At 47.5% G+C, this 20,541-nt stretch overlaps 1 protein-coding gene across 1 annotated transcript; it reads right to left on the bottom strand.

The window, feature by feature from the left end:
* Positions 1-1,998: 1,998 nt before the first annotated feature.
* MS4A1 (membrane spanning 4-domains A1) lies at positions 1,999-17,466 on the bottom strand. Its single transcript, XM_043482288.1, has 7 exons — positions 17,238-17,466; positions 8,887-9,051; positions 8,324-8,443; positions 7,098-7,154; positions 5,355-5,591; positions 4,306-4,407; positions 1,999-3,205 (listed from the first exon to the last, which is right to left on the bottom strand). The coding sequence occupies exons 2-7, from the start codon at positions 9,034-9,036 to the stop codon at positions 2,969-2,971; spliced, it is 903 nt and encodes a 300-aa protein (XP_043338223.1). The 5' UTR covers positions 9,037-9,051; positions 17,238-17,466; the 3' UTR covers positions 1,999-2,968.
* Positions 17,467-20,541: the final 3,075 nt, after the last annotated feature.

Here is a 20,541-nt window from a genome sequence, read left to right as displayed (position 1 = left end):
CAGTCTGGATTTTAGCACTGAACTTCCTGTATCCCAAGAAATCTCTCAGTCCTGAGCAGAGTGGGGTGGTCAGTCACCCTGCTATGGACAAATTGCCAAAGAAATAACTGGAGAGAAAGTCACAGCAAGGATTTTCATTTTCTAAGAGTAGACATCAGTAGTGTCTTGTGATAAGGAGTTACTGTAGGCTCAGTAAAAACTAGTTGAATATATAAAAATGAATTGATTTAGTTACTAAGTCAAGTCCGACTCTTGCGACCCCATCGACCATATCCTGCCAGGCTCTTCTGTCCATGGGATTCTCCAGGCAAGAATACTGGAGTGGGTTACCATTTCCTTCTCCAGGGCATTTTCTCAACCCAGGAATTGAACCTGGGTGTCCTGCATTGCAGGTAGATTGTTTACCGACTGAGCTATGAGGGAAGCCCTATCTTAAAAAATGAATAAAAGAAACTAAAATACTTAAGGAAGCCATGTGTTTGGAGAAGGATCCTCATATATATTTCAGAAGTTGAGAAAATGAGATAGAAATAAGATTTTGTGTCTTTTTTTTTTTTTTTTTTTTTTTTTGGCCATGCAGCATGGCATGTAGGATCTTAGTTTCCCAATGAAGGATGAAACCCATGCCTCCTGCATTGGAAGTGCAGTGTCTTAACCACTGGACAGCCAGGGAAGTCCCAAGATCTTATCTTTTCTGAAGGTTTTCTCACCAGTTTTTGCCTTGAGTTGGTCACAGCTGCACCCTCTTCCCTGTCCCCTAGTCCAAGGCAGGGACTGGTCCTAGTCCACCACCATGTAGTCCAGTCACATTCTGGAGTGAACACAGAAAGGAATGTGTTATTAATGACCTACTCCAGGAGAACTTTCCTTGGGAGTGTGTGTGTGTGTGTGTTAGAATATATTGACACGAATAGTCAATGTCTTGACATCTCACGGTTCAAACCCAGACTAGGGTTCCATGAATCTGAACTTGAGAGTGGTGGAGGCTCCTGTGACCAGAATGTTACAAGAAAAAAAAGCTCAGGGAAATACCATGTTGGAATCACCTGCTGCAGCTGAGCACACGCAGAGAGTTTTATTAATTTAAACCATTTTCAAGAACTTTAGAGAAATGCCCCACCTACTTTTTTTTCTCTAATCACCAGAAATATCTTTAATTCGTGGTCCCTAACAAAGTGGAACGGAGAAGGCAATGGCACCCCACTCCAGTACTCTTGCCTGGAAAATCCCATGGACAGAGGAGCCTGGTGGGCTGCAGTCCATGGGGTTGAGGAGAGTCGGACACGACTGAGCGACTTCACTTTCACTTTTCCCTTGCACGCGCTGGAGAAGGAAATGGCAACCCACTCCAGTGTTCTTACCTGGAGAATCCCAGGGATGGGGGAGCCTGGTGGGCTGCCGTCTATGGGGTCGCACAGAGTCGGACACGACGGAAGTGACTTAGCAGCAGCAGCAACAAAGTGGAAATGTCACTGAGAGTGGAAACTGCATCGTCTGTATACCCGTCAGGGTCTGGCAGCATTTTCCATGCAGCAAATGCTCAAACGCAGTTGATAGATTTTAGTGACATCTTCCTAGGTTAACGCTCTCTCTGTGTAGGGTAGTAACCTCTCTGAATATGAATAAGAATCTAGAGGTAGGGGTAACAGTCCCTGAGATTTGGCATTATAAGTAATTATGTTATTTTCAAGCATGATCTTCTTCCTCAGAGTTTCTCTAGCACTTAGTATCTGCATTTTATAATCTGGCAGCTAATTGTATGTTAATGAGTTTTTGAAGATTGTGAATGTTTTTTTGTCCCCAAGGGGTAAAACATGATTTCTGACTCTTTTGTGTCTTTCTCAACACCTCTTTCATGCTGGTCGGAGAGCAGGTGCTTGGCAAACCTCTTGACTTGGCTCTTACATAGACACTGGATAGGCAATTTCATTGTTTCAAGCATTCTAGCATTTGAATAAGATGATCTGGGTACGAAATAAGACTCAAAATTACTTGCTGTTACTATTGAAAAGTTACATTGATTTATTTACTTACTGTGTGAGCATTGTAAAACAGAGATAGAAATTTTTTTCCTTGATCATGGAAGATCAATTACACTTACTTGATAAAATATTTTGTGAACTGGAAAACACTGTCAAATACAAGCATTGATTATCCTTTGCGATTTGGGTGTTCATTATGGCATTTTTTTCTATCATTCTTTCTTCTCTTGCCTAAAGGTGAAAAATATGTAGATAGAGCAGCCAAGAGCCTAGAGGAGGAGTTAAGAAAAGTTAAGAGGGAAGGAGACAGATCCAGATACAAGCAGTGCTGTTTGTACAGAGACAGGGCTGAGGACTGGCCCCATAGAGCTCCTCCAGTGAGATGCAGAGGCACAGTGTGAGCCCACAGAAAGACAGATGGAATAGGTTCTTTACTGTACTTCATTATCATTATCTTTTACTTTCCTGAAAACAGTGGTGCAAAAGAGATTCCACCTGTATATATATATCTATATATATATCTATATATAGGTGTGGAAGGAATCAAAGATAGCTTCAGGATGGCACGGAGCAGTCACTCACATTTTTCACCTGATACACAGTCTGCCTATTGCAGAGAGAAGCAATGGAGAAACAAACTTCTGCTGCCGCTGCTGCTGCTGTGATACTCTGCTGCTGCTACACCTACCCAGGAGTCAGGCCAGTGACAAGCCGCGTTCTGCAGCCCGCACTCAGACTTCTCCCTTTTTAACGTAAGAAGGCTGTCCTAAGCGAGAAACACGATGCTAGTCTGCCACAGTGGCCCGCGTTCATACTCTGAATGAGGATGGGGAGAAGGGAGCTGTCTGTGGTCCCTCCACGCAAAGACCAGAGAAAGGCTTGGTGGCCACGTGCAGAGTGCCTTCAGAAATGCGGGTAAATAAGTCTCTGGGAAGCTGTGAACACTAATGCTAAAAGAAAAGACGACAGCAAAGAAGAGAGACCGTTTAAGGGACACTATCGTTTTCTATTGGCGAGTCTCCCTGATCCTGGGGGGGCTCCGGGAAGTTCATTTCTGCTTCTTCTTCCTCTTCTTCTTGGACTGGAATAATCTCAATGTCTTCTTCATTCTTTGGTAGGGAAGACATTTCAATCTGCTCAGCCACTTCAGTCTGCTCAACCACTTCTTCTTTTATTTCGATCGCCTGTTCCTTTTTTTCTTCAGCTGACAGGAGAACGATGTTCTGGAACACAAAATTTAGCAAACATTTCTTGACTTTGATCACTGGCACAGTTCTCAACAATCTGCACAAATATCAATATCTCCTGGTTTTTATGCTGTTTTCTAGATGCTTCTGCATACCAGGATTGGTTTCCCAGGTGTTCAGATCGTCACCAAACCACTAATCAAGGCTTATCCTCAAGGCCAGCAAACACTTGCCACCTTACCTGGAATGATCTCACAGTGTTTGGGAAAGAACACTGCAATAATAGAGGAATTTGTATTTCAGTTTTGACTGGCCTTTATTGGAGATAACCTCAGGAAAGTATTAACTTGCTGTCTCTAATCCTGTTTTCCTCACTTGCAAAATGAAGGCATTAACAATGCTTTCTAAATTCTATTGCAAAGCTGACATCCTATGGTTCTAAAGCAGTTGATAGTTGATCTATCCCTGGGATATTCATATCTCAACCGTTGGGCCTCTTTGAACCTATTGTTTTGGACGAGAGATTAGATAGAAAGAAGAGGGGAGAAGGGAGTACTGAGAAATTGGGTTTGGAAGAACTAGTGGCTTTAATCAGCCTGAAGCCATCCTGCTTTTATACATTAAGTATGGAAACCTGAAGTCAAGAGGCATGACTCAAGTCCAGCAGAGTCCACGGTTAGGAAGAGGATGCACGTAGCATGGGACCCTTGTACTTCCTTTAACTGCCATGCCCCCGCCCCCCGCCCCGCCGTGGGAATCCTAGTAGACGTTCAGAGCACAACTGTTGAGTAAATGAAGTAAGTAATATTCACATTATGTCACAGTGAAGCAGGATACTTTGTGGCTATAGGCAGGGAGAGAACAGATTGGCCGCTCTAGGTTTGTACCATCAAATGGAAACACACGAATAGTAATACACCTTCTCCTTCCCTGTGGACACAGGTTGCAATCAGCCCCAGTCAGCCGTTTCTCAGAACAAATACACTGAATATTACTGGTATTTTCTGCTTCCCAGAAATATGCCAGAATCATTTTTCATGATGCCCCCAGACTCATCAGATTATGCTCTCCATAAATGATTTTTTGCAGGTGAGACTTTCCTAAGGGAGGTTGTGAATAGCACAGCTTATACTTACAGCTTTGGGTCTGGAGCATATTTTTTTCCACTCATTCTCAACAGTGCCAGCTGTCACAAGTTTCTGGAGGAAGGCAAAGATCATCATCACTGCGAAATTGCTCTGAAAAACAGAAAAATTAGGGTGAAAATGTGCTAATGAAGCCACGAGAACATGGTTAATGCACAGTAAATGACCGATGACTAAAAGTAAATGATGAAATGGTCGATTCTTTAGGGAAATAGTGACTAACTGGGAGAAATGCTGGTATTTGCATAACCCTAACCCTTAGTAAACTCCTGCACTTAACAGAGAGTGTATGTTGTTGACCCAAAGTAAGGCAGTAATAATTAGTTGAAGAGTCAATTCCATGTAGGCAAGAACAGTTTAATGTGAGTTCCACATGAAACTGTATCCAGCTTTAGGTGGTATAGTATCACATCAAGGAAATCTCTCCACACCTGGGAGATGTATTTCTTTTCCCTTCAAGTGAAGTGAAGTTTCAGTTGCTAAAGGCATGTCCGACTCTTTTATGACCTCATGGACTGTAACCCGCCGGGCTCCTCCGTCCATGGGGTTTTCCAGGCAAGAGTATTGGAGTGGGTTGCCATTTCCTTCTCCAGGGGATCTTCCAGACCAGGGATCGAACCCGGGTCTCCTGCATTGGCAGGTGGATTCCTTACTACTGAGCCACCTGGGAAGCCCTTGAGGCAAATGACATTCATTACAACTTAGGTTCTTCAGTGTTCATCTTAATAATAAAAATAATAAATGTTAGTTCCATTAATAATACTAATAAATGTTAAAGCAAAGGCTTAAATAGCACTTTCTGTGTACCAGACACTGTTCGAAGTGCTTTTCTGTGTTAACTCATCCCTCAAAACAGTTCTATAAATACTGTTACCGCCTCCCATTTTACAGAGGAAGAAAATGAGACCGTGTGGTGTGGTCAGAATTCTGGCTCAAAACCATATAGGCAATAAGTGCAGACACAGTCTGGATCTGGAGCTGATGATCATAAGGAAAATGCCATGCTTCCTTCCTGAAAATAAATCCAGTTTCATACTTACCAAGAACACAAACCGTATCCTGGCACAATATTCCATGGACTGAGAGTTATTCTCATCAGGGTTAGCTCGTTCACAGTTGTTTATGTTAATATATGGCATCTGAGTCTTAATAAGGTTCAGATTCTCCATTTTAAAAAAATGGGAAATTGTCATATTAAATATGTCCATGATCAAAAAAATTATTCCAGAAATAGCAGCAAAGAGGCTCAAAGAGTTCATTATCACTCTCCCTGTGAGCTGAAATAAGAGACACAGATATTTATTAATTGAGTCTAGTTTCCAATTGGACAATATAAGCTAGGACAGAGTTCCAGATCTTATTCTCCTGACTCATAAGGCACCACATCTAAATCCTGCCAAGTCCTGTTTCTCTTGGCTGTTGTAGTCTCTTCACTGCAAAACAAACACCGTCCTGTCTGCACCTTGTCGCGGTCCTCCCCACCTCGTTTCTGCCACCCATCCAATCAGTTCGTCAAGAAAATGTTCTAGAAGTGATCCTTGTACTTCTTTAGCTGCCAGTGCCCCCCGCCCCGCCCCGGAATCCTAGTAGGCGTTCAGTGCACAACTGTTGAGTAAATGAAGTAAGTAGTATTCAGAGTATGTTGCAGTGAAGCAGGAAGCTTTGTGGCCATAGGCAGGGAGCGAGCAGGTTGGCCGCTCTAGGTCTGTATCATCAAGTGGAAACACACGAATAGTAAGTAATACACCTTCTCCTTGCCTGTGGACACAGGTTGCAGTCAGCCCCAGTCAGCCATCTCTCTAAACAAATACACTTGGGGCTGACGTCTCTGGGTAGCACCAGGTTAGAGGCTGTCAGTGTGACACGCCGCCTTGCAGGGATGATGAAAGGAAGATTCGTGCAACAAGCACCATAATGATGTGGTGTTACTGATGATTATCTCACAACACACAGACTTTATCCCTGGTTGTATGACCTACAGATGGCAAGTCAGTACAACCGGCTCTATCTTAAATACAGCTTCATCTTCACAAACAGTTGCTTTTTTCCCCGCAAAGTGAGTTTGTCAGACCACCTCTAGAGGGGAGCCATCCCAGTCTCCTCAGTCTCTCATGGACTTTGGAAGTGACTTAAATTAGTAGGACCTTAGTAAGTGTAGAAAAGTTGAAGAAGGAAGCCTGCTGGTAAACTCCTGACCTGTAGAGAATCAGGGGGTCTACCTGGGTGTAAATGTGTCCTGAGGGTTATGTGAACAAGACCGCTCTAGCGCCTTATAGACTCTGAAGCACCTTCATATATTTTATCCTGCATACATGTCACTCTGTTTTATCCTCAGGATAATTTCATACGGTAGCAAGGACTGTTATCTCCATCTTACAGGTGAAAACTTAGAGGTACATGGGGGAAGCTGGCTTGCCCAAGGCTACAGCTCAAGGTTAACAAAGGCTTGAGTCAGTCACAGCCTTGATTAGACCATTTCCCTCCATGCTGATCTGAGAGGAGTGGCGTGACTTTCAAAGAGATCTCAGTCTCTTGCAGCATCTCATTCCTGAGACCATAAGCCTGCTCTTCACCGATCTGCCTCTGATTCTGTTTCCATGGACATCCCATTTTCATGTTTTTTATGAACTGATCACAGTAGCATCATAGAGGATCTTTCACTTCTGGGGGTTGAGGGGTCACAGCGCTACTGTAACTACAAGGGCCTTCCAGGGTCCTTGTTTCCAGCTGAGAAAGTAGACACCGCTCTGACGTGTGGGAAAAGAGGACATTCGATTACTTGCCATGCTCTGTGTGGAGTTTTTCTCCGCTGCGGCCAGCAGTGATCCAGAAATGATGTACTGTAAAGAGAGGTGGTGGGCAGGGAGGGGTGGGGAGGGATGGGAGAAGCAGTGGGGAGAGGGGCAGAGAGGAAGGTCACCTTTTAACGTGGAGAAGCGATTGTGAAAAAGCTGTCCACCCTTTCAGCCACTTTCCCTGCACTATCCAGCCCTTTTTAATGGATTCATTCATTTTTCAGCACATATTTCTCCACTATTCAGGCTCAACCACATTAAATCCATGCTTTTCATTCAACCAGCTGGGGATCTGTGACTAGGCATTTAGTAAAACCACAGGCAGAACTCACATTTCCATGTCAATTAGTACTCACACTGTGAATTTAAAAGTTTTGGCTTTCTTTTTTTTTTTTTTTGTAAATTTGGGGAATTGTTCTTTGGAGTTCAGGGTGTTTTAAATGACTGATGGCAATGGTGAGTGAACTGACATAGAAGAAGTACTTGGCCTGCATGTAGCAGGCGCTTCATTAAAATGTGGGCTGCTACAGGAAGTGATCATTATTTCTCGTCTTCCTCTTCTGCTCCTCAAGCTGTAAAATGGAGGAAACTCTGACTCTAATCGATCTCTCCTTGCCCTGAAAATTTCAGTCCTGAACCTGTCTTCACAGCTCATCTATGAAAGGGTACCGGGGATAAAGACATCACTGCCTCACACCTCATCCGCACGGGGCTGCAGACCTGGAAAGCTGCACGTGAAGCAACCATGAGGATTACTGCTCCGCTGAAAGGTGAGGGGCTTTTTCGGCATGGGACTGTTCCACCACATGAGACAGGAACGAAAGAGAATCGTCGGGAGGAAGGGCCAGGTGGGAGGAGCTGCAATGCCCCCGCCCACTCTTGCTTTCCGAAACACCAACCCGTACGGTCTAGGACCACCCAGCTCCACCCCAGCCGTTGAGTTTGGAGAGGTCGGGCTTTGTGCGGTCTTCCCTCGCTGTGGACGTCCACTTAGGGCCGCGTTCTCTGAGTTCCCGTGAAGCATGACCACTGACTCAACCACGAGACTCAGGCTCAACTCAGCCTCTTTTTCCTCTAAATCCCTTCAACCAGACAACCTGTTCCCCACCGCTGTGCTTTCCTCAACACATATGTGATCTGGTATATTCCCATGGAGCTTCTTTGAACATTTTTGTCTGCATCACTCCCCAAAAAGGCTACTAGGTTTTACTCACCATGATGCCTCCCCAGAGAGGGTACCACAAGGTTACACAGATGGGCATGTAGACGTCCTTGTGGATCAGCATGAGGCTTCCCAGGGCAATGTGGAACAGCCCGTTCATAATCTGGACAGCCTGCGGGGAGGAGAGGGGCGCTGATGGTGGAACGGAAATTGTCGTTGAGTCAGGAAGCAGGAGTGGGGCCTGGAAGCCCTGGCTCCTGAGCGGACGGGCTGTGTGACGTGTCCAGGGCAAGCGTTAAAGGGCCCAAGACCTTTGTCGTCTTCAGATTCATTTTCCCCACCCCAGCATTTCCACGGCAGGTGTACTGGGGTACTCGTGATGAATTGGGATGGAGGCCCCTAACTGTGCAAATCTCAGGATCACGGCAGGGGAGCACAAGATCACCACAGTAATCTCTGTGCATCCCTGGTTTGAACCCCTGTGTCAGACATAAAGAACACCTCATGTTGGATCAAATACCTTCAAGTCAGGTTGAATCCTGTGCCTAGCCCGCAGTAGCTGCTTCTGGAGGCCAGAGAGTCCCTAGGATGTGGAGTGCGGGGTGACTGACTTACCCCCAGAGCCTTCGCTTCCCTCATGAAGAAGCTCTGTGTGGGGCCCACCACCGCAGGCGCCCTCCTGGGAATCCCTTTCTGAGCAGCATGCATGGCAGGGGGACCTTCCGCTGGGAAAGCTCCGACCACTGAATTCCTGGGTGTCGCCATGTCGCCCTCAGACCCCTGGAGACAAATAATAAAACGGGAGGAAGCAGGACTGTTAGCCGACTTCTGTCTTGTCGTGAATCTGAATGGTTTCCTCTGGGTTCTCTGCACAGGTGTCACTGAAAGCAGTCAGGGCCTCTTCCTACTGGCTTTGGATCTGAGGCAAGGCCTCCTTCCACATTCTGAGACAGGGTCTGGGGGAGCATCTCAGACAAGGTATGAGAAGTGGAGTATTTCCTGCCGGATCAGTAATCGAGGATATCAGAGTCATCAGTGACTCTGGCCCTGCAGTGTGAGTTTCTGAGCCCTAAGGGCACCCATTAAAAGATGCTTGCTCCTTGGAAGAAAAGTTATGACCAACCTAGACAGCATACTAAAAAGCAGAGACATTACTTTGCCAACAAAGGTCCATCTAGTCAAGGCTATGGTTTTTCCAGTGGTCATGTATGGATGTGAGAGTTGGACTATAAAGAAAGCTGAGCACTGAAGAATTGATGCTTTTGAACTGTGGTGTTGGGGAAGACTCTTGAGAGTCCCTTGGACAGCAAGGAGATCCAGCCAGTCCATCCTAAAGGAAGCCAGTCCTGAATGTTCATTGGAAGGACTGATGCTAAAGCTGAAACTCCAATACTTTGACCACCTGATGCGAAGAGCTGACTCATTGGAAAGACCCTGATGCTGGGAAAGAGTGAAGGCAGGAGGAGAAAGGGACGACAGAGGATGAGATGGTTGGACAGCATCATGGATTCAACGGTCATGAGTTTGAGCAAGCTCCAGGAAATGGTGAAGGACAGGGAGGCCTGGTGTGCTGCAGTCCGTGGGATCAGACACGACTGAGCGACTGAACAACAATATGAAAGGGATGATTTCCATGAGCCCAGACTCTCACATCTTCCCATACATAGAAAATCGCTAAATTCCCTAACTTGGAATGTCTGATTTCCTTTAGTTAACAGTAACATCTTGATGTTCAGGCTACCTGCCCTTTGTTTCAAAACTTCTGCCTTCCCTCAGCTCCGCAGGGCAGCTCTTTCAGGATTCCTTGAGATGCTGCCTCCTGGACTTAAGTCCTAAAAATTTCTGCCAAATAAAAGAAAATTCTCAACTTTTAGGTTGTGACTGTCCTTTGAATGTACAGGCATCTGGCTTGGGGATCCCTGCCAGTATTCTCGACAGCCACAGAAAGGACGTGGATTTTCTCTGTGGAGAAGGTTATGCTCACTAATTCATGAGTTCTGTGTGTCTGTCAGCCTTGGATGCTTTCCTTGTGCTTTAATATTAGAAAGTGTATTTTTCACGGGCTTGTCCTTGTTCCTTTGCTTATCTGCTTTTGTCCATGGTGATGGGCCGGTCACCGTGGCGGAGGATGGTGAAGAGGGGCCGGTACAGTTTCCCCTGCTCCGACTAACTGCAGTCTTGAGTACCTCACCTCAGGGAGGCTCCCGAAGGTTCTGTGTAAGACGGTGGCCTCCTGAGCCACACATCAGACTGCCTAGGTTCAGATCATGATTTCCCTGTTTGCTGTGAAACTTTGGGCCAGTTCTTCAAATTCTCTGGGCCTCAAGTTCTTCAGCCATAAAACAGGGACAGTGATAATTCCTGTCTCATGCGGTTGCTGTAAGACTTAAATGGCCCAATGGCGTGTGTGCCTCAGCCGGGGCAGCTCAGACCTCGGCATCTCGAAGAAGCCGTCCCCGAGGCTCAGCCCACAGTGCGGCCTCCTGAGTCTCCCGCAGCACCTGCCTTTCTTTGCTTTGTGGTCACTCATCGTGAGTAATTACTGCATTTGCTTGCTTGTTTATCGTTTGTCTCTCCTTCCTAGAACATAAATCCCTTGCGTTTCTTCTTTACTATTCAAAGCATGCCTGGGACTTCCCCAGAGGTCTAGTGGCTAAATTTCGCTCTCCCACTGCAGGGGGCCCGGGTCCCATCTGGGATGAGCCACATGCTGCAACTAAGAGTTTGCACGATGCCACCGGAGACCCCGCATGCTACAGTGAAGATGGAGGGGCCCCGTGCTGCACCCGAGACCTGGGGACAGTCGGACAAGTAAGTGAGTACGTTTAAAAGTAATGAAAGTGTGCCTGGATTTAGAAGTTTCTTCGTGACGGTAATTGAAGAAGTAAATGCAGGTAAAGCAGCCATGTCTGAAGCATTCGCTTCTTTTGTTCTTGTTCCTGTTCGTAACATGATTTCCTTTAGGAGCGCTGGCTTCTATTTTTTTCCATCTGAAAAATGAGACCAATACACCTTTCACAGGCAGGTTGTGATAAATAAGTAAGTTAACGTAAGTGAAAATGCCCCATACACAGGGAGAAAGTAAATGTGGTTTGATCTCTGGATTCTGAACAGAAATGTCTCTTCCAGTTCTGACATTTTAAGACCATTCTGCCTTCTTCATCGTGTGATCCCCTTCGGTATTCATTTCTGTGTGTAATTTACTGGCATGAATTCCACAGAGCCTTTCCTGGGCCCTGGAAATCCTCCTTTAGGGACACGGAGTTCGTGTTGTCCTCATTGACTGAGTCGCGTAAGCGGCCTTGGAGGCCGAGGCCGTGCATCCTGCTTGCTTATCTCTGGGCACCTGCCGGCCTGCTGAGGACAGGTGTCGGGAGCCTCCCAGGCCCCGTCTGTGCCCACTTCCCCGTGACAGCGGCATTCTGGGCCTGGCAGCTCGTCTGAGCCTCAGGGTGGACGGGGTGAAGCATTGCCTCTCGTGTGTGGAAGTGGTGGCAAGGACACACAGAAGTTAGTAACTTGTTCAAAGTCACACGGCCATCAGAGATTTAAAATGAGGGCCTGGCAGACAGAGAGGCATAATTATAGAGAGCGAACATACGAGTCACCATGGTGGGGAAGGGCGGAGGGACACGTTGGGAGATGGGGGCTGACGTCCGTACACGCCCGCGCGTGAAGCAGCTGACTGTGACAACCTGCTGCGTGGCACGGGGAGCCCGGCTCAGCGCTCTCTGATGTAAACGGGAAGGAAATCCAAAAACGAGGGGGATGTATGTGCATCTAACAGCTGACTGACTTGGATGGACAGCACAGACTAACACAACATTTTAAAGCAACTACACTCCAATAAAAATGTTAGAAAATGAGGGCTAAGACCTAGCCAACAGAGTATCTATGATAGCAGGCTGCTTTGTCTCCCATGGGGAACAGGAATTTAGCCTTTCCTTTATGAATCTTTTCCTTCTATTCATATAAATGTACGATTTGGGTGACTATAAATCAGTTGAAAGTGGAACATCTGTCTGAGCCACGGCTGAAGAAGAGAGGAGAGCCTGTGGGTGCTGCAGACCTGATGTTTGCCCCAGCTCTGGGTTGCCAAATGCCAGGTGGTCTCAGGGACCTGCTTTCACCACAAACCTCCCCACAGGACCTCCAACCAAAGGCCATACATTAACACAGACCGCCAAGGGGGTTTACAAAGTCATTTCTGGTCACCAGGCGGGGTGTTTAGCGCCAGTCAGAACCTCAGAAACCATTCTGTTCACTTGACAAATGAGGAAACTGTGGCCCAGGGATGGGACATGCCTTGTCGGAGGCCCTGCACTGGGGATTTCCCTGCTGGTCCAGCAGCTACGACTCTGCACTTCCACTGCGGGGGTGCAGGGTCGATCCTTTGGGGAACTAAGATCCCCCAAGCTGTGTGTGGTGCAGCCAAAAAACATGTTGGCATAATCCCATAATTATATTTCTAGGACTTTATCCCCATGAGTAATACATGACGGACATATTTGTAAAAGAAAAGCAGACCTTGCAGTTAGTGACAGAGCCAAACCCAGGGCCCTGAGGTTGGGGCCGTCTCTCTGGGCTGCAGGCTGGACCACACAGAGGAGCTCACTGCGCGCCCGCTCCGTCCAGGGGCAGTGTGCCTGGCTCCAGCTCCCCCACGCCTGTCCTGCTACTTGGGCCTTCTGTCTTTCTGCAGGCATGGAAATGGGGGTTCTGAGGACTGAGTTAATTCCCCACGGTAAATCATGGACGGGCCTTCCTGGTGGCTCAGCAGTAAAGAACCTGCCTGCCAACAGGAAGTGTGAGTTTGATCCTGCGTCGGGACGGTCCCCTGGAGAAGGAAATGGCAACCCACTCCAGGGCTCTTGCCTGGGAAATCTCATGGACAGAGGAGCCTGGCGGGTCCATGAGGTCACAAAAGAATCAGACACGACTTAGCAACTAAACAACAATAACAAGTATGGAATGAGCCGGGGTTACCTTGCTTCTCTCCAGAGCCAAGGTCATCAATTAATGGACAGAAGGAGATGACTGGACTACTGTTGTCTTAATTTCTCCTTATTTCTCAGCTGCTTAAGGTTATGCCTATATCATTGGTGACATAAACCTTTTATGTAAACAAGTCCTGCTAGGGCTGTGTCAGCAATGACCAATGGCAGTAATGACCTTTGGAGGGGAACGTTTTATTTCTGTTAAAATGATGCCTCACTATGGCAAGTGTATTTCTACAAAATCTTCAACACAAGTATTACTGTAAAATGGTAATTTATAAACACAGACATACTTGTTTCTCTATGCTATCTCATTTTTTCATGGAAATATCTATATATACACCGCAGAAGCCATATATATATATATACACACACACACACATATATATATATATATAAAACCTATATATATATATAGGTTTCTCTGGTGTATATATAGATATTTTAAATATATAGATATTTTATATATATAAAATATATATATTTATAGCAGGTTATTTGGACTGAGTAATGAAAGATTTTATTCATTTTTTTCTATGGGAATATATGAAACTAGACCACACTCTCATCAGAATATTGTAGATTCCTGCAGACTTACCCTATATATTTTTTTCTGTCATTGTTCACAGTGACTTTTTGTCCCCACCAGCATGTTTTCCAACACACAGTTAGGCTCAGAGACTAGTGGGTACACTTGGTAGCGGTTACTGATCACACTGGTCAAAATGTGGTCATAAGAGGATTTTATTTTCACTGAACTATACTAAAAGCAGGACTCCGTTGATCAGACCCTGCCCTGTTTTATTAGAGCAACTTCTGCAAATCTTTTTGGGTTTGTAAACGGCACCCACCTTGTTTTCGTGTCCATCTACTGAAGACGGTCTCACAGCCTTTATGGGTTTTGGTTTGAATCATGACTTTTGGGTCCAATAATCCCGTCATTTACTCAGAAGCTCAAAGCCGCACGGCCCTTCTCACCTCAACTTCCTCCTTTGCCACGGGAAACAGTTTTGCATTTCACCCTCACGGCCGCCGGCGTGCCTATCTCTGAGGAAGCGTGGTCTCACTGCCCTTCCCTCTGCCTGTGCCCCCAGCCCGCCTCCTTTCGCTGAGGTGTTAGTTCTTCAGAGATCTGCCCTCGCATCTCTGGCCCCTGTTCTGTGTGTGGAGTATAAGGCGGGAAGAGCTCTGCCGTTTCTAGTGCCCGGCTCTGTTGCTTGTTACCTTGGTGATCTGATCTCTCCAGCCAAAGTCTTACTTTGGGAACATGGGATAATTTCAACTTAAGATGCTCAAAGAATAAAAAAAAAAAACGCAGGTTCCAGTGACAGTGAAGTTTTAAATCTTTTTAAATGGAAGGGTAATAGTTTTACAGCGCCGTGGTGGTCTCCGCCATCCGGCAGCAGGAACCAGCCACATACACACCCCCCGCCCTCTTGAACCCCCGTTCCCTGGGGCATGCGGCAGCCTTGCGCTAGCTGTCTGCTCTGCTTCACACGCGGCCGCGTGTACATGTCGGTGCCGCCGCCTGTGTCCGTCCCGCCCTCTCCTCCCCCGCGGTGTCCACAGCACTTAGAACAGAAGGAAGAACCTCTGCTACGGCCAGCAGGTGCTGCAGTGTCCCTCCACCCCAAGGCCCCTTCCCAGCCCCCCAGTCCTGCGCCCCCTGCATCTCAAGCGCCTCCTGTCTCCCTCCACTTCCTCACCACCCACTTACTCCTCCACACTCGGCGGCTAGTTCCTGCTGGAGCCACTCAGCTGGAACTGCCCTTTTCAAGGACTGTGCTGCAGGGATTTCCCTAGAGGCCCAGTGGTTTAAGACCCTGCGTTTCCACTGCAGGGGCCACGGGTTCCATCCCTGGTCTGGGAACTACAATCCTGCGTGCCACTGTGATCCTGCATGTCACTGTGGTCCTGCATGCCACGAGCCAGGGGCGAGACAGCTCCAAGAGATAAACACTGTGCCGTCGAGCCAGGCACCAGCCCTCAGACAGCTGCACGTCCGTGTCCCTGCCACCCCAGCTTGGAAAGCTGCAGCCACATTCCTCCCCAGTTCTTTCATCTCCACATGGAACCAGTGGCCAAGTCCTGCCGTTTCTACCTCTGTAAGGGATCTTAGTTTGCAGGTGGACTTTCTTTTTTCTTTTTTTTTTTCTACTGCCAGTGTCACCCCATGAGTGAGATTCTCGTTTCCTCTCCTGGTCTAGCACAAAAACCTTACTTTTTTGACTTTCATCTCTCTCTTTCCTAATCCATCCTCTGCGAGGCTCCTAGATCAGGCTCTCTAAATCCCTGCTGAAGTTATACTTCTTCCTGAACTCAGACTCATCTCTGATCCATCATTGCTTGCTGGGGAAACCCTCCACGTGGCTGCTCACAGACTCTACATGACTTTTTCTTTTTACAGTTTCAAACTTTGCTTTATTCTAAGAGTTTGGGCTTAAGAAGCATAGCCCACCTCTTGGTTTTCAGAAACACTGGTGGTCTCAACATGGTTTCTTAAGCGCACATCCCTCCCCTGCCCACAAAGCCACTGGCCTGGACACATCTCCTGCCTCCCAGGCGGCACTAGTGATAAAAAAAACCGCCTGCCAATTCAGGAGACACAAGAGACCTGGGTTCAGTCTCTGGGTCGGGAAGAGCCCCTGGAGGAGGGCATGGCAACCCACTCCGGTGTTCTTGCCTGGAGAATCCCGTGGACAGAGGAGCCTGGCGGGCGACAGCTCAGGGGGGCCCCGAAAGAGTCAGACACGACTGAGCACACACACAGAAGGCTCTTCCTGGGCAGGAATTCTTTACACCCCCAGCTCTTTGCATTCCTTACTTGTCAACAAAAGTCATCTTTCCCATGTCATACTGTTAATCCCTCTAATGGAGTGTAAATTCCTTCTGGGAATGCCTGTACTAGGATTACATAAGAACCTCTTTTCTACACACTAGCTAGAGCAGTGTCAGTCACTCAGTCGTGACCCACTCTTTGTGACCCCATGGACTGTAGCCCGCCAGACTCCTCCATCCATGGATTCTCCAGGCAAGAATACTGGAGTGGGTTGTCATTTCCCTCTCCAGGGGATCTTCCCAACCCAGGGATCAAACCCAGGTCTCCTGCATTGCAGGCCAACTCTTTTACCATCTGAGCTACAGGAAAGATCTTTTCTACACACTATGAGCTAACAAATAGGAAACTGACTTTCCTCCCTGGGCAGCTTTGCACATACTCAGGTGTCAGACCAAAAGGCGACCATTTCCCCTCACCTGTTGACCAGTGAGCTGAGACTGTTTTATGGGGAGTGTTGCTGGTTTCAGCAAAGAACCGTGACAGGGTTAAGTCATCTCTATCGGCCTTCACTAGATCCTCCTCACACCCCCCGCCCCACCAGCAGCTGGATTTGAGGCAGGGTTTTGTGCTGTCCACCAAGCCCGTCCAGAAACTTGTAGCCCGAGAGGCTTACCAACACCTAAGGCTATACACATTTAGTGCGTATCTCTGGAGACAAAAGCATTTAAAGTGAGAGGCATGTTATTTTCATAATAGCCGTGACTGGTTTTCTTACTTGGTACAGGGCCGTTCTAAGAGCGTCGGGATTTTAGCTCGTTTATTCTTCATAATACAGGGGGTATTACTACTGCCCCCACTTTATAGATAAGGAAACCGAGCAATATCGAGGTTTAGTAAGCTGTCGATGGTGGAGCTCCGGTTGGAGCCCAGCGGGTGGTAACCATGCTTTAATCTACATACTGCAATCTGCTGCTTTTGTAGAATGACCCAGAGTTGATTGGCCCAGGCCATTCTTGAGAGAGAGAGCAGTTAAGACAGAGGTGGACTGCGGGTCTTGGTATCACCCCTCCTCGGATAATGACACTACCAGAAAACCCGAGCAGGGACGCCCCAGAGTCAAAGCTGAGCCTCCGGTCTCGCGGACCATCACTGCCTCAGAGTCACTTACACAGGGCAAAGGGATCCCTTACCTGAGTCTCCGAGGTCTCAAGGCTCGAGGGATGATGTGTGGGTTCTGGCCGCCGAGTTCACCTCGCCAGCTCGTTTCCCCAGGACACGGGGCCCAGGGTGAGAGGGGCCAGGCCTGGGATCGCGGAGAGATACCAGGTGACAGGAAGTCAGGGCTTCTGCTGCCTCGGGCTCTGCCCCGACGGCTCGAGTTTAATACACGGGCATGAGAGCCAAAGGATATACAAAAGAGTTCCTGCCGTACCAGGAGGTTTCACTTCTTGAAAAAGACCCCAGGGGACGGCCAGGCGTACTTTACGCTGCCTTAATTAGAAGAACTTTGTACCCCCGCCCTGTAAGCAGGTGTGGATGGTAGGTCCCCAAGGGCAAGAAGGGCTCTAGAAGTTCTCCCAAGAAGGGCTGTTAGCACTCTTACCTTTCCCCGTTTGCTTTTAGGAGGGGGTAGGTGGGAAGGAGGCGTCCGTGCAGAGCGACTTGAGGATCGCTCGGCCCTTGCAGTGGAGGTGGTGTGTGTGCCCTCCTCACCCTCACTTGCCCATACATAGAGTTCTGGTGGGACCTCGTGTGTCTCACGTTGAATTTAGTAGAAATGGCCTAAAAATATTGAACGTGTGTCCAGAAGCTCTAGGGGAGAGTTCCACGTTTGGGGGTGTCATTGAAACAACACCGTTACCTACATGCTTGCCCTTCCCCTCCGTCTGTCTAGTCCCCCTGAGTCCCGTCTCTCTGCAGCAGGGGCTGGAGCTATGCGACTGCCGACCCAGAGCCAGATCAGCTGAGGGGGTGGAGGAACATGATGGCCAGGAGAGTGAGATGGAAGATGGGTCAAATCAAATCAAATCAGTATGGAACGCGAAGCCAAGACAGCTTTGTCCGAAGATACCGTGCCCCTTGCCCTACAGTATACAGCATTTTTGCTCAGAGTTTGGATTTTCCCTGACTTTTACATTTTCCTATCTATTGATTTATCTCATCAGAGACCCAGGGCTGTAGCTGGGCAGTCGTTGGCTGGGTCTAAAGGCCGAAACACCGCAGCTCTGCCGCTGAACCTGGGGTCAGTTCATACCCTCGCTCTTGCTCTCTCTCTCTCTCCTCTATTTCTCCCTCTCTTTTCTTTAAGGTGATCTGGAATCAGATGATTAAAGCCAAGTAAAAGTCATTCTGGAGAGGCTGATTGGGGGCAACATAGAAAAAGTGCCATCTCCCCACCGTTGGGGCAGCTCCTCAGTGGGACAGGCTGGCGTTTGAACAGAGAACTCGCTGCCATCAAGCCCGCACATTTAGAAGCCACGCGGCCACCTCTCACTGACATTGCGGAGTGAAGGGGGTGGACACGTGCGACCCCTGTCTGTTTAAGGTTCTGGCTGCGGGTCGACGAGTATCTGCTGACATGCTCAGCAGCCGGCAACACCCCAGGGTCTGAGTTGTGGGTGACTGTGAGGCCTGAGGGTTTCCCTGCTGGCTCGGCGATAAAGAATCCGCCTGCAGTGCGGGAGATGCAGGACCCAGGAGACAGGCCTCTCCTCAAATATAGTTTAAACCCTACCCATCAGAACCCTACCCATCGGCTACCATCTACTTTTCATCGGAACCCCACTCCCCCGCCCTCTGCCCTCAACTATGCCTTTCTCCTTCCAGCTTAGAGCAGAAATGAAAACCTGCTTGTTTGTTCTTGAGGCATGCTGTTTTCCCCATGCCTAAAGAAGCAGAGGATAACAGGATTTAATGTTAGGGATTTTGATTCAAATGCTGAACTAAATTATGCTCCCTTTTGTGGTCTGAGAGAAGTTAGCCACTCTGAGCCTCAGTCTGAGATGTGGGCCAGTTACACCTCTTTCAAGGCGTCAGTGACAAGCGAGCGATGACGGAGGTGAGAGCCCTAACCCTTCCCAGGCAGCTGTCCTCAAAGGGCAGTCTGGGAACCTCCAGGAGTTTCTTGAGACTGTCGTAGGAGGTCTACGACCTCAGAACAATTTTCATCATAGTATTAAGGCCTTATTTCCCCTCTGCATGGACTTACAACAGCATTCTCCACAGGCTGCCGGACATGAGACACTACAGCAGGGTGAATGCAAAAGCAGCTAAGAGACTCTGTCTTCCATTAAGAGCGAAGCAGTGGTCTCCACGTTTTGCTCTGCATTGCAATTACCTGGTAACCTTGAAAAAATACTGATGTCCGACTCTTACCACATTCTGATTTAATTGGTACGTGGTGGTATGCAGTGCATTGGGATTTTTGAAAGTTCCCCTTGAATGTGCAGTCAAATTAAATGGCGATTTGTTTTTCAATGGATATACAGTTATACAAGATGAGTAAGTTTTAGAGATCTGTTGTCCAGCAGAGTATTTATAGTTAATAATATGGTATTGTGCACTTGAAAATAGGCTAAGAGGATAGACCTCATATTAAGCATTTTCACTAAAAACTAAAACTAAAATCCACAAAAGGACAGAAGGAACACTTTGGAAGTGATGGGCAGGCTTAGCGGCTTGGTTATGGTACAGGGCATATGCACACATTGAATGTGTGCAGTTTTTTGGTGAATAAACTATAACTCAATAAAGCTAAAAATAAAAGAATCTCATGTAACCTAAAAAAAGGTTTACAAAGCTGTATATCAAGGTTACTCTCCACACTAATTCTTATTTTTTAAAATAGAGTTATTTTAGTAAAAATATTACCTGTATTAATCTGTAATGATCAGTCAAATATTTTTTCAGAGTGTCAAGGGGTTCTGAGACCAAGGATCTAAAAGATGTCAGTGTGTTGGCCTGGAGAGGAAGACTTCGGGCTCTGGAGCTGGATTATCTGTTGATACATGACTTTGCCATTCCAAACTTTGTGACCTTGGGAACTTGACTTACCCTCTGTATGCTTCAGCGTCATGGGGTCTGCAAAATGAGTGTAATAATAAAACCTGCCTTTTAGATTTTGTGTGTGTGTGAGGTTAAATAAGCAATACAGCTGGAACACTTGGCGTGGTGCCTGGAACATTGTAGTGGCTTCTGCCATTACCTGCCAGTTGCTACAAGTGGCTGACATCAGTGTAGACTGTGGACCAGCCATTCTTGCAGCCGGCTTGTCTTTCCACACAGCAGTGGAGCAGGAGCCGCTAGGTGGAGTCTCCTGGAGAAGTCAGCGGGAGGCACCTCGGACCCAGTTCACCCTGGCTCTGGTTCGTTTCTCAACCAGCCCCGCCTTGCCATCCTTTTGTTCAGTAAACGGACCACTAACAAAGGCCAACCGCGATGGTGTGATTTGGGGAGAGGAGGAGCCGTCTTGCAAAGAGGCAGGATGTATTTTAT

The sequence above is a fragment of the Cervus canadensis genome, chromosome 11 (assembly GCF_019320065.1).
Source record: "Cervus canadensis isolate Bull #8, Minnesota chromosome 11, ASM1932006v1, whole genome shotgun sequence".
Taxonomy (NCBI): Eukaryota; Metazoa; Chordata; class Mammalia; order Artiodactyla; family Cervidae; genus Cervus; species Cervus canadensis.
This window is presented reverse-complemented; position numbering and strand designations above follow the sequence as displayed.